At 43.4% G+C, this 12449-nt stretch overlaps 1 protein-coding gene across 1 annotated transcript; it reads right to left on the bottom strand.

The window, feature by feature from the left end:
• Positions 1 to 8704: 8704 nt before the first annotated feature.
• Positions 8705 to 10193, bottom strand: LOC134400402 (tetraspanin-3-like). Its single transcript, XM_063128733.1, has 2 exons — positions 10162 to 10193; positions 8705 to 9530 (listed from the first exon to the last, which is right to left on the bottom strand). Exons 1-2 carry the CDS (start codon positions 10191 to 10193, stop codon positions 8705 to 8707), a joined length of 858 nt encoding a protein of 285 aa, XP_062984803.1.
• Positions 10194 to 12449: the final 2256 nt, after the last annotated feature.

The raw sequence follows: 12449 nt of genomic DNA on the forward strand, positions 1-12449 counted from the left end.
GTTTGATTAGCAGGGATGCTGACATCATCTGACACCTCCCCCCTCCAGTCCTTGGATGTCCCTGTCCCCTCTCGGTTTAGCTGCAATCCTCACAATAGCTTTGGGGGCGGGGGATGAATTTTCCCAACATCAATATATTGTTCCCTGTTGTATTGCAAAGTGTTTTGAGGTGGCCTGGTTTTGAATGAGCAATTAAGACCCACCAGCTTTATAAAATACCTGCTCCTGACAGAGATGAAACCTGCTGGAATGGGTTTGTTGATATGGATCAGCACAGCTGCCTGAATTTTTAGACTCTCTGTCAGGGGTGGTGGTTGTCTATGAGGACTGTCATGATGAGCACCCGAGCTTCAAAATTTTCCATGACGCCATTGAACAAAACTTCACATTTGGGTTGTAGTTTTAGATAGGATAGCTGAACAGACTAACTCTGTGGAAGCCTGCTTGTTCATCCCTGGGCGACGGCTGGATGGCCACTGTGCGAACAGAGTGCTGGACTAGATGGACCCTTGGTCTGATCCAGCATCAGGGCACTTCTTATGTTCCGGTGTATTTTTTAAAATTATTTTTACTGAAATGTGATGCAACTAAATGCTTAAACACACACTCACACACACACCCTTCACCCCTCTCTATCAGCCTCGCCAAATGTAGGTTCTGACCAAATGTTCACTTAACACATATTTGAAGTGCAAATACAAATATGTAGCCCTTTCCCAGTATTCAGAGCATCATTGGGCCAGTCTCTTTCCCTTGTTTCTTCTGCAATATATCTGCTCCAAAAATTCAGCCCAATTCGAGGAATTGGGATACCTTTGTCATTTTTGTTGGGCATGAAGAATTGGGTCACTGAGAATGAAATCCTGTCTATCTCTACTCAGGTCCATTAAGTTTAGTGGGAATTATTCCCAGGTAGGCTTGTAGCCCTAGGTTGTAGCCAGCACACTTACTTAAGAGTAAGCTCCATCCTATTCAGTGGGACTGACTTCTGAGTAAAACATGCATAAGATTGTGCTGCATGGAAGGCAGCAGCGCATCCTGTATTATTATGTTTCATATAATAGTTTTTAGTGGACATTGTGTGTTATTGAAATTGCCACATTTATCCTCAGAACTACTTTTACAAGAAGTCCTGGTTATTCTTCCTTTTGCAGATGAGGAATGGAGTGAAGACTATGCAGGGATTTGAATGGAGTTCTCCTGCAGACAAGTCCAATAATTGTTCCCATTAGATTTGTTTTGTTCACAGTCATACAGATAGCTTCATATGCAAACAGGTCTTCATGTATCCCTCTGAGGGGAATATGTTAATCTTCATTCCAAAATTTTCAGCTGGGTGCCATATGCAGCTCAGCTTTCCAGTGCAGGTAGAGTGAATTTGCTTTGCTGTTCCTATATTACCAAATACACACTCTTCCCCAACTGTGGGTTGGATCCACACTTAGGCTGTGTCTACACCAGCAGTTTATTCCAGAATAATATCTGGTCATCCCTACCGGGCCACATGACACACAGCTGATCCTGCTGTGATCTTGGGTCAACCTCTTAGTTATTCAGCAATATCACTAACTGCTTTTGTTATGTTTTCTTTTTTCTTTTTGCTCTTTCGCTACAATCCCAAAGTCCGTGGCTGGAGTGCCCCCCCTTTGCGAAGCTGCTGTTGTTTGGTGTGAGCTCCTGTCTCAGCAAACAGCCAACACACTAGAATCACAGAATCATAGAATAGCAGAGTTGGAAGGGGCCTACAAGGCCATCGAGTCCAACCCCCTGCTCAATGCAGGAATCCACCCTAACGCATCCCTGACAGATGCTTGTCCAGCTGCCTCTTGAAGGCCTCTAGTGTGGGAGAGCCCACAACCTCACCAGGCAACTGATTCCATTGTCGTACTGCTCTAACAGTCAGGAATTTTTTCCTGATGTCCAGCTGGAATCTGGTTTCCTTTAACTTGAGCCCATTATTCCGTGTCCTACATTCTGGGAGGATCGAGAAGAGATCCTGGCCCTCCTCTATGTGACAACCTTTTAAGTATTTGAAGAGTGCTATCATGTCTCCCCTCAATCAGGGGCGTGTGCATGGGCATCAGCGTGTTTCAGCACTGAGTGCTGAAACCCCCCCAAACATATCTCTGCACAGGAGCACATTTTTGGCACAGTACCTATCCTGCCTTGTGTTGCTGCATATCTGCGCTGGTGCACATCTCTCAGAAGTTCTTAAAAAAATTCCATGCCCCATAGCCATCTGCTTAGTCCCACCCACTTCTGCCAATACACATTCAGAACCGCCATAATGGGGCTCTCGTGCTCTTGCAACAGCTCTCCTTTAATTGCAGGAAACATCAGTGGCGTGTGCCCTGTGACCACCGATCATGGAAGGTGGGAACCATTGCAAACACCCCTCCTCAGTTGCGAAAGGGCTGTAGGTATAGATTAAGCCTTACTCCAAGGGATCTTTGTTACTCATGACTAACTTACATCCTACTGTTTTTGATGGATTTACTTTAAATATGACTAAGCCTGGATCCAACCTCCACATCTGAAACAGACTGTAAAGCACTCTTTCCATCATGGTACTTAGTACGGTGATATCTCATGTATGTTTTATCCAAGATGCATGAGATAAAATGTTGGCCTTGGCCAAGGGAATACTGGGTTGAAATCGTTGCATGGTCAAAAAGCTCTGTGGATTATAAGTCACATTTCCTGAAACAAATCTAGGAATATTGTAAGGATGACATGAGATGGCCCTATGTATGCTGCCACCAGGTACTTGTGGGGTGGGCCTGGGTTTCTAGGACAGGGGTGGAGCACATGCTTTGAATATAGACTGCGCAGGTTCCATTCCCCATATCTCTAATTTTAAAAAGTACCTTGGGTATTTTTTGAGAAAGACTGCTGCCCAAAACTCTGGAAGACCGCTGCCTGTCGGTTTAGATCATACTGGGCTAGACAAACCCATGTTCTGACTCAGTATAATAACCCAATACAGGAGACAGCAGTTGAAAATATCAAACAAGAATGATGCACATGACACATAACTGCTAGGCATATAACAAATTGAAAAACTGAGGTGCAAGGATGTTTTTTTTAAAATCATATATACTTTTTATATTTTTCTATATAAAATATAACTGCAAGGGGTGAAGTAACATTAAATGTTCTGTGATAGAAAATTATGTATACAAGTTGTTTAACATAGATTCAACAGGATGAGATAGCTGAATAGAGATGTTTTTACAAACAATCAAACAACAGACAATAAGACGATATACAGCCCTCCGGTTCTTTTAACCTGTTTCGCAAAACGCTTCTTCAGAGTATTTTAGCTATTTGTACCATTGCAAAGCTACTGCCTTGGGTGAAGGGAGGGATGTTAGAATTCGTTCCTCAATTCCAAATGACATATTTAATGCTTCAAACAAAAGTTCACTTAAAGTCCCGGCCAAAAAAATGCAAAGCTTCAGAAGTGGTGAGTTCCTATGCAGCTGTATAAGCCAGCTTCCTAAGATGGTTATAGATTCAATACTAGCATACAAATGGGTTATGCCAGTGGTGAAGTTAAATCGTTTAGACTCTGGACTTAATGGCCCGGAGTCCTTTAGATGGTCCCAACAAAAGACAAAGGAAGTGATGTGCATTAGACCAAGTAAACCCATACATATGCTTATGGGATCTGAGCTGGTGATAAATGACTAACAAAGAGATCTTGGCATAATGGTGGACAGCTCAAGGAAAATTTTGACCCAGTGTGACTGCTGTGAAAAAGGGCAGATTCCATGTTAGGTGCAATTAGGAAAGGAATTGAAAACAAAACTATCAAGATCATATAGCCCTTATACAAACCTGTGGTGTGACCAAAATATCATGTTCAGTTCTGGTCATTGCACCTCACCCCCAAAACAAAGATATTGAAGGGCTGGGAAAAGTGCAGAAAAGGGGGACTAAAATGATCAGGGGGGTGAGCAACTCACTTATGAGGCAAGGTCATGACAGCTGGGATTGTTTAGCTTAGAAAAGAAGTCAATGGGGGTGGGCATGATAGAGGTGTACAAAATTATGCATGGTGTGGAGAATGTGGATAGGGAGCAATTTTTCTCCCTCTTTCATAATAATAGAAACCAAGGTCATTCCATGAAGCTGATTGGTGGGAGATCCAGGACAAATAAAAGGGTATCTTTATGCAGCGCACACTTAAACTATGGAATTCGCTACCACAAGGTGCAGTGATGGCCACCAATTTGGATGGCTTTAAAAGAGGATTAGACAAATTCATAGAGGATAAGGCTACCAAAAGCTACTCATCCTGATGGCTATAAGCTACTGCCAAGATCAGAGGCAATATACAGCTTTTGGGGAATGCAAGCAGGAGGCTGCTATTGTAGTCATGTCCTACTTGTGAGTTTCCTGTGGGCAGCAAATTGGTCACTGTGCGGACAGAATGCTGGAATAGATGGACCCAGCATGGCTTTTCTTATGTTCTTATAACATTAGGTGCCTTGTGACAGCTACTTCAGACAATAGTATTCCTGGAGGGTTGCGGCCCAACTTCTCAACAAGAGAAGTTGGCATTTTTATTATGTCTGCGCACATTCTAAACACCTGACAATAGAAATACATCATCCTGAATAAATTCATTTTAGAGAAATAAGTACCGACTTAAGATCATCAATTGCTGGAAGAACATTTTGATTCTGTGATTAGGGCAGGGGATAATAATGGCTTGAAAATTTGCACAAGGGAGGACAGTAGCTGTTGAAACCATTAAGAGATATTTCTACAATAGCCGTCATTTTTCACCGTCACTCTTCTTCAGGGCTTCATCTTTTGTTTTTCATTTTATTATTTCTCCAAATTGAGTATTAATGAGCACATTCCTTCTCAGTGGCCGGAGACAATTAATGGTAGCTGGAAGACTCCAGATTGCTGGAAAATAAATCTTGTTTAGCTGCCAATGAACTATCAGCTAAGCTGAGTGTGACGTAACAAACCTTTACACTAGGCCCATTGCATAAACCCTTCTCAGGCCAAGCACCACTTGAAAACCTGAGGGAGGGTTAATTAAAACTTTCCCCCTAGCTATGAGGGGAAAAACAGGTTTAATTCAGGATCTGCTCTAAATATACTGTGGGTATAATCTAGTGTGGGTGTTTAATAACTGTAAGGGAAGTAAATAATGCCAAGCTGACATGTGATATTTGGTAGCTAACAAAATAAGTTTATTGTTATTTAAAGACTTTAAATAAAAATATACTTTCAATCCTGCCTAATCTAAACTCTCCACACACCAACCACCTCTCTCTCTTTATACCAATCCTAAGTCCCTAGAATCTAAACTCTTCTTACTTTAAAACCCACACACACCAGACAATGAAACTTACCACAAAAAACAACAACGTCCACAAACTCCCAACACTCTCCTTTTGTACTCCTCTTCCCCCGCATTACATCATAAAGCACACCCACTCAGTTCTAACATTCCCTACTTACCAGACATACTAAGTCAGACATATACAATGTAATCAATTGTGGGATAACTCCACACTGAGGTAGATCACAACTGACATATTTGAGTTTTGAGTGTTCTGCAGTTCCCAGGATCTACCCAATTCACCTGCTGACGCTCACCTGCAAATACCCCTTCTGCTTTCAGAGTTCACTTTCACATTCTCAATAGGGATGTCACACAACCATCCACCTTGGGAATGGAGTCTGATGGACTTCCACACACCCAGCATCCGGGCCCTGCTTGCTATGCTGCAGTGCACTAGCGGATTTGCACTTCAAGTGCCCCACAGATCAGTGAGAGCGTGGCAACTGACTGACCTTCTAGTGAGTTGCCATTGTTGTGAAGCAATGGCAGTTTGGGGATTTACAGGAAGGTCATGTTGCAAAAATGGCAGCCATAAAGCTCCTTTTGAATTCTGGCTAAAACCCAGCATGGATTCACAGCCCCACTGAATATGGAGCCACCAGCCTTCACTGATTGGTGTGTGTGCAGGGAGAAGGATGATGCCCCCACCCATTTTGTTGTTGTTGATCCCAACTACAAATGTCATGCAGCCCCTGGTCTTCAGACTACAGTCTCAATACTACTGATGCTTGCTTATGTACTTTCAGCATACTAGACAGTAACTTCTGAAAATATATTTCATAAAGACCAATGTGTGCTCATTCAAATCTAAGAATTCAGTCAACCATTCACTGAATGACTAACTACTCTAGCTTGACCTGACTTGTCAGGGTTGCCAACTCACCAAAATATCATCTCCAGATACTTCTGCACAGTGGGATAGGAAAAGTTTCCTGAAAAGTGATACATCAGCTGAAACTTTTCACAGCATGGAGAAAGATAGTATCATCAGCTTATGTTTGCACAGAGTTGCTCTTTGAGGCACTGCTACAGGGTACAGTTGAAACATTGATGATGCTACTTGCTCCTGTAATATGTATACTGAACCACTGAGGCATTTTATTATATTCAGTGTTATATGAATCCCTCAAAATAAATAAATAAATGTTCCCATGTTGTCAGTACATCTGGATTGCTAGAACACACGGCAAGTGGGATTGCCATTATTTTCAACTGGCTGTTGTAGCTGTGCTTTAATGCTCAGAAGCCAGCAGATTATTGTATGTATGTATGGGACCATATGCACATCAGGTGTATACATGTAGGCTCTGTGCACAAAGGCCTCTTGAATGCATGGGAAATGAGAGAGCCAGTGGGTGCACACCCAACTCACCTGCTGCTGCAGCCACTAGGTCTAACGTTTAGCTTGAAGGTTTACTTGTGGATTTTTGCATATCAATCTGTGAGAAACCCACGCGCTCAGGCCACTGTTTTCCTGGCTGCTTGGCAAATCCATGAGCAAAAGGAAAGAAGAGAAGGGTTAACGGAAGGTAGATGACAGTTGAAATGCTTTGAAAAAACCGTCGCTCTGCCCTGAACTCAGGTGCATTTGCTTCTACAGCCATGTAAGTGTGCTGGTGCTTGCTTATGGAATAGTGCGACCAAAGGTATTTATTCAATGGGCAGCATTTCTGCTATTGTTTCATTTCTTGTTTCTGTGCAGGAGCCCCAAGAGCAGAGCAAGCGTTGTAATTTGATGTAAATCAATTCTTGCTTTTTACTCTAGTGAGAGTGTAAGAAAAGTGATTTTAACACACACACCAAACCTTTAAATGAAAAGCTCCAGTTTGGGTTTACATCTACTTAACAGTTTTTAGGAGGAGAAACAATGAGAGTTCAGTTGTTACCCTGTAGGGTAAGATTAGTGCATTGTTCAGCTAGCTGCCTGATTTCTTCTTGCCTTTCAAAAGTGTTCTCAGTTTTTTCTTATTTTGAGAGGGAGAGAGAGAAAATCAGGCAATGAAGCATCAAAGTCCCTTTAATTAATGTAGATACACAAACTTCACAAATTTAAGCAGTAAAGAAAGCAGAATGCGGGCTAATCTTCCTAGAAGCTGGCATGTAAGCCCCTGATAAGACATTAACAGACTTTCAAACCTAATAAAAGGAGGCGGCAGAGTTGCGGCTACAAGCTGCTGGTTGTTGTCATCAGGAGAGACGCTTGTTGGCAGCATGCTTTAAAAGATCAAGCAAGAGATGAGGAGTCTCTGAGAAGGAAGCTGTTCTCTCCAGGCGCTCACGCGATCAGCTGCCACCCACACAAAGTCTCTTTAATTAAAAAGGAATATTTTAGAAAGACATAAAAGCACATCCTTCAGTTGTCCCTATTTACCAAGGACAGTGGTTATACTCCTTCGACAGGGATGGGGCACCTTGTAGCTGTCCAAGAGTGTGCCTTCACAGTGTTGCTTTGCTGCTAAACCCTGCAGTTTCGCAGAGTGGCGGCGGCGGCAGGTAATCCTCATTGCAGAGGCAATGTGGGCTTTCCTGCAGCCATTCCTTGCATCAAGACCAACCAAGGCACAGCCTGCTTAATTCCATCTGATATATAAAATTCAGCCCCCATCCCACCATCCATTGCATCTTCACCCTCAGGTTTGTCATGCTGCAATGCTCCCTCAATGCAAGTGTTAAAAGGCACTGCAGTCCTATACCTAGCACTACCTATGCTCCCTGGTCCATAGCCTCGAGCTCTTCAAACCACAATTCCAGGCCATCTTCTTTCCTCCTTTCTTCAGGTCCTCATCCCCTCTACCCTTTTCTCCAACTATCCTTCCATCAGGGCTTTCTTTCTAAGCCTACTGCCTACTCTGTGCTCCCTCCCTCTTAGTTTCTCTTCCTGGCTAGAGCTCTTCCCAGACCTCAACCTGCTTCACAGGCCTGAGGTTTAATTCATACCAAACTGATAACTGTCTTGCCCTCACTCATGTTGAGCTGCCAGCATTCTAACGACTTCACTTGCTGAACAGTTGAAACATTTATAAATGTTCCTTCCCAGCTCAGCCAATCAGTGTCAAAAGCTTCCCTGCTGCCCATGCAATACAAGAAAGAGGATGATGGTTTCAGAATATGCATGCATTTATTTAGTATTACTATGAGTCTTCTTGATATATATAATATATAATAGTATCTAATCAAACAGCCTTGCAAGTGTATCCCAAAGGGGATTTATATTCTCTAAGAAAGCAAGTCATAGTACAGGACAGATTTGTAATAATTTGAAGACAACCAGCTCAGTTTTAAGGACAGGGGCCAATAGCCTCAGGAAATACAGACACCAGTAGACAATTTGGCAGGTTACGAGAAAGCTGCAGAATCAAGAATTCGGAAGTCTTGGAACGGCTGCTCCTTCATAAGTATTCCATTGCTGATAGCAGCTAGCATCTCCAAGCATCCTACCGCCAGGCAACACCACGCCAGATAGTGCATGACAAAATGCAGCCTTTCCTCCAGCTTTTGGAGACAGCCTTCGTTAAAGAGCTTTTCTGGCTGATTTACATCACCATTGCAATCCAAATAAGTCTCTTTGCAGCAGGTTTCCGGGGCAAAGGCACGCCCGGTCGGGAGATGGTTTGGAAGCGGCACCATCCAGTCAGTATAATTGTAGAGCCCGCAACACTTCAATTGCTTATGGATGGTATTGACAGCCTCCATGCCACAGAGACTGGGAACGGTCTGGTTGTACCGGAGAAAGAAACACCCCATGCTGTTTTTCAGTTGATGACCAGCCCTGGCAGAGTAGATCTGGGTCATAACTGCCGAAGATGCTTCCAAGCAGAGCAGGACCAGTAACAAGTACATCAAGGCACCCTGCTGATGGCGAGAATTCTTAAGTGGGGTGCACATCGCCAACGCCCCAGCGGGGAACAGCAGAAGAGCAGCCCCGATAGCCAACCAGCCGGGCACAAGGAAGAATTTGTTCTGGAAGAAGGGCCGATAGGTCTCATAGGTAAGGATCACGAAGGCACCACCAAACAGGAGGGCCACAGCAGCTCCCCAGAGAAAGAAACCCAGAAGGGTCAAGCCAACTTTAGCAAAGGCTCTGCTCCAGGGCTCGGTTACGCATGATAAAGATGGCCTGAAGTTAGGGCTAACCCGTACCCCTTTCATCTTAGAAGACACTCTTCACTACACACTCTCAAAAAACATTTCCCTTTTCTCCTTCCACACTCTAGTGGTCTGCCAATATTTCTACTCAGGTGGCAGTGATATGCAAGCTTTATCCCAGACTCTAGCCTAATTAGAGAGGGGCCGAACCTGTTACCAAGAGCCTTGCATGACAAAAAAGGCCCTGTTCCTGCAAAAACTTATGGTGCAATGCTATAGGGTACCTTTACCCAACCTGGTGCCCTCCAGAACATTTGGATTCCAATCCCATGTAGAGATCTGTGACATTGGGAATTCTGTCCCATTTAAGCCTGGCAGGATTCCATAGCATTTCTGTTCTGGTAAGCAGCAGTGGACTTTAGTGGATTTTTTATGAAGTTTTTTCCCTCCTGACTCCCACCATTTGCACTAATGGTAATTTGTGAAAATTGGATTTTGAGGATTGGTGGAGGAATCTTTACATTTGCATAAATGGAGTCATTTTTTAAAAAATGGTGATCTTATGCAAATGCACATGATCACAAGTTTGCCTGTCCACTGTTTAGCCCCACACAGGCATATTTTTTCCTCTTGTAAATAATCTTGTCAGTTTCATCCTCTTCACACACTATATTCATTTAGTCCAGCAGAACCATATTATTCTGTACTTGTCAAAGAACTTGTCAATTTCATCTTCCATTTTGGTATTTCCCAAGTGAGCAGAGGGAGGATTGACACATTCTTTGACAACTACTCAATATTGCTTTGCAGAGCTAAGCCAAGTAGGGTGTGGAGGGGATGCAACTGACAAAGGTATTGACCAGGAGGGAATATGTCTCTGCAGTGCTACATAACAGATAGGTGGACTTGCAATCATGCACATATGTTTTAAAAAATTACAACACCATTTGTGCAAATTTAAAGACACCCCCAATCTAATTTGCACAAATTGCCACCATTGAAAAACAACAACAGCAACCTAGAATTCGCATGTTGGCTTGACTCAATATATGTAGTCAACACTAGTGTGATGGCAGGACGGGGGACAGAATGAACTCCCTCAGATCTGAACTTGAAAAATCCATTGAGTTTTCACCCCCACACACACACACCAATGGAATTCTCAGACACCCCAACTTCCATCAGCGTGGCCAGAAATGTTGGGGGATTGTTACCCAAAACATCTTAGGGACACCAGTATTAGACCAGCTTTCCCAAACCTGTCACCCTCCAGCTGTCTCAGACTACAACTCCCATCATCCCCACTCAGAGCTGAAGGGCAACAGCTGGTTGTCTTATACCAGGTCAGACTAGTGGGATATATAGTCCAGTATCATTTGCTCTGAGGAGCTTTGGCCCTCCAGGGGTTCAGGCAGGGGCCTTTCACATCACATGTTCCCTGATCCTTTAAACAACGGCAACAAGAAGAAGCCTGGAGATGCCATGGGTATTGAACCTGAGATCTTCTGCATGCAAAACACATGGTCCCTTGCTGAGCTATAGTCTCTTCCTTACCCTCATAACCTCAATGCTGATTTTTTTAAAAATGAATAAATAAATGCAGAAGCAATTATAAAATGAGGCCTGCTGGACCTCTTAGTTCCTTGGTGAATTTATCTTGCTCGCCATTTGGGTGAGCATACATACCAGAACATGTGAGCCACCAAGGTGAAAGTAGCCCACCCTATGCTTAACAAGCCTGGTAAACTGGCTTGCTGATGCTGTATATTTGCTTGGGCTGCACTTGTGCCTTGAAGAGCAGCTTGTTCTGTGCAGAAATCAGTAGATGAAGCTGAGAGCTAATTGGTCTCATCTGCTGTTGCTAATACCTGCTCATCGAGTGGCTGTTTAAGGCACAGCTACAGCACTTGGCTGAAAAGCTGGCAGCTCTGTAAACTTGGTCCTGCAAAGCAAGGGTTTGTCAAACACTCAGCTGTTATATGATGTTCAGGTTGGTGGGTCTTGGGTTGTGCTGGCCTGTGTTATGATTTCCAAAAAATCAGTACATACTGAATGTTAGGCAGAGGTACTATTTCGAAGAGTCATGAATTTCACTGTCAAAATGACACTGGCATTTTCAAATGATTGGCCAAGGAGATCAGCATTGGCTAGAAAGGAAATGACAATCCACTGAGTATTGGGTTCAGTCAAATTAAGGTGGCACTAATTCAGTAGGATAATTAATTAAAAGCACACCCCTGAATTTCCCACAACATTATGGGGTGAAGCTCACAACACAGAGAACTACTTAGCTTATTAATGCAATCCTATATGTGTCTACTTAAGAATAAATTTCCTACAGAACAGGCACATGGGAGGGAGAAGAACTTCATCTGAATGGCCCATTTGAGTGCAACCTTAGGATGCTGGCCATGCCTACATGGGATCAAAAAAGCTGCTGGATCTGTGTTTGTGTAGCTGTATCAGATAGAGAGCAGACTTTCCATATTCCAGTTCCTCAAAGCCAGACTGAAGTATCTGCATATTATGCTAATTATTTACTGATTATGCATATTATTTGAATGTTATTTGCTAATTATACAAATAACATTGGGAAAGAGATAATCAACCCTCTCCTGGTTTCTCACTCCAAACTACCTTATAGCGTGGGTGGGATGGGGCTGTATAATGGGCTGTATGAGGGCAGCTCGGCATAGCCACATCCCTGATGTCATTTGTTCCCTGGTGTGCTTCAGTGCATATAGGCTTTCCTGGTCAGTGCAGCCCTGTGCACAGTGAAACCAGTGAGCTAAAGTATGGGGTGGATTCACTGTCATGGCTACAGCGATTCACTGACACTACTCCTTCCCCCATTGGCGAGGATGTGGGGTAGGCAAAGTGAGCCAGCCAAGTGCCTTTCACTCCTCCATGGGGTACTGGTGGTAATGATTTCTACTGCAGCTTTTTAAGGCGTAGGCTGGGATCATACATAATGCTACGCCAAGATGGTTTATTT

The sequence above is a fragment of the Elgaria multicarinata genome, chromosome 6 (assembly GCF_023053635.1).
Source record: "Elgaria multicarinata webbii isolate HBS135686 ecotype San Diego chromosome 6, rElgMul1.1.pri, whole genome shotgun sequence".
NCBI lineage: Eukaryota > Metazoa > Chordata > Lepidosauria > Squamata > Anguidae > Elgaria > Elgaria multicarinata.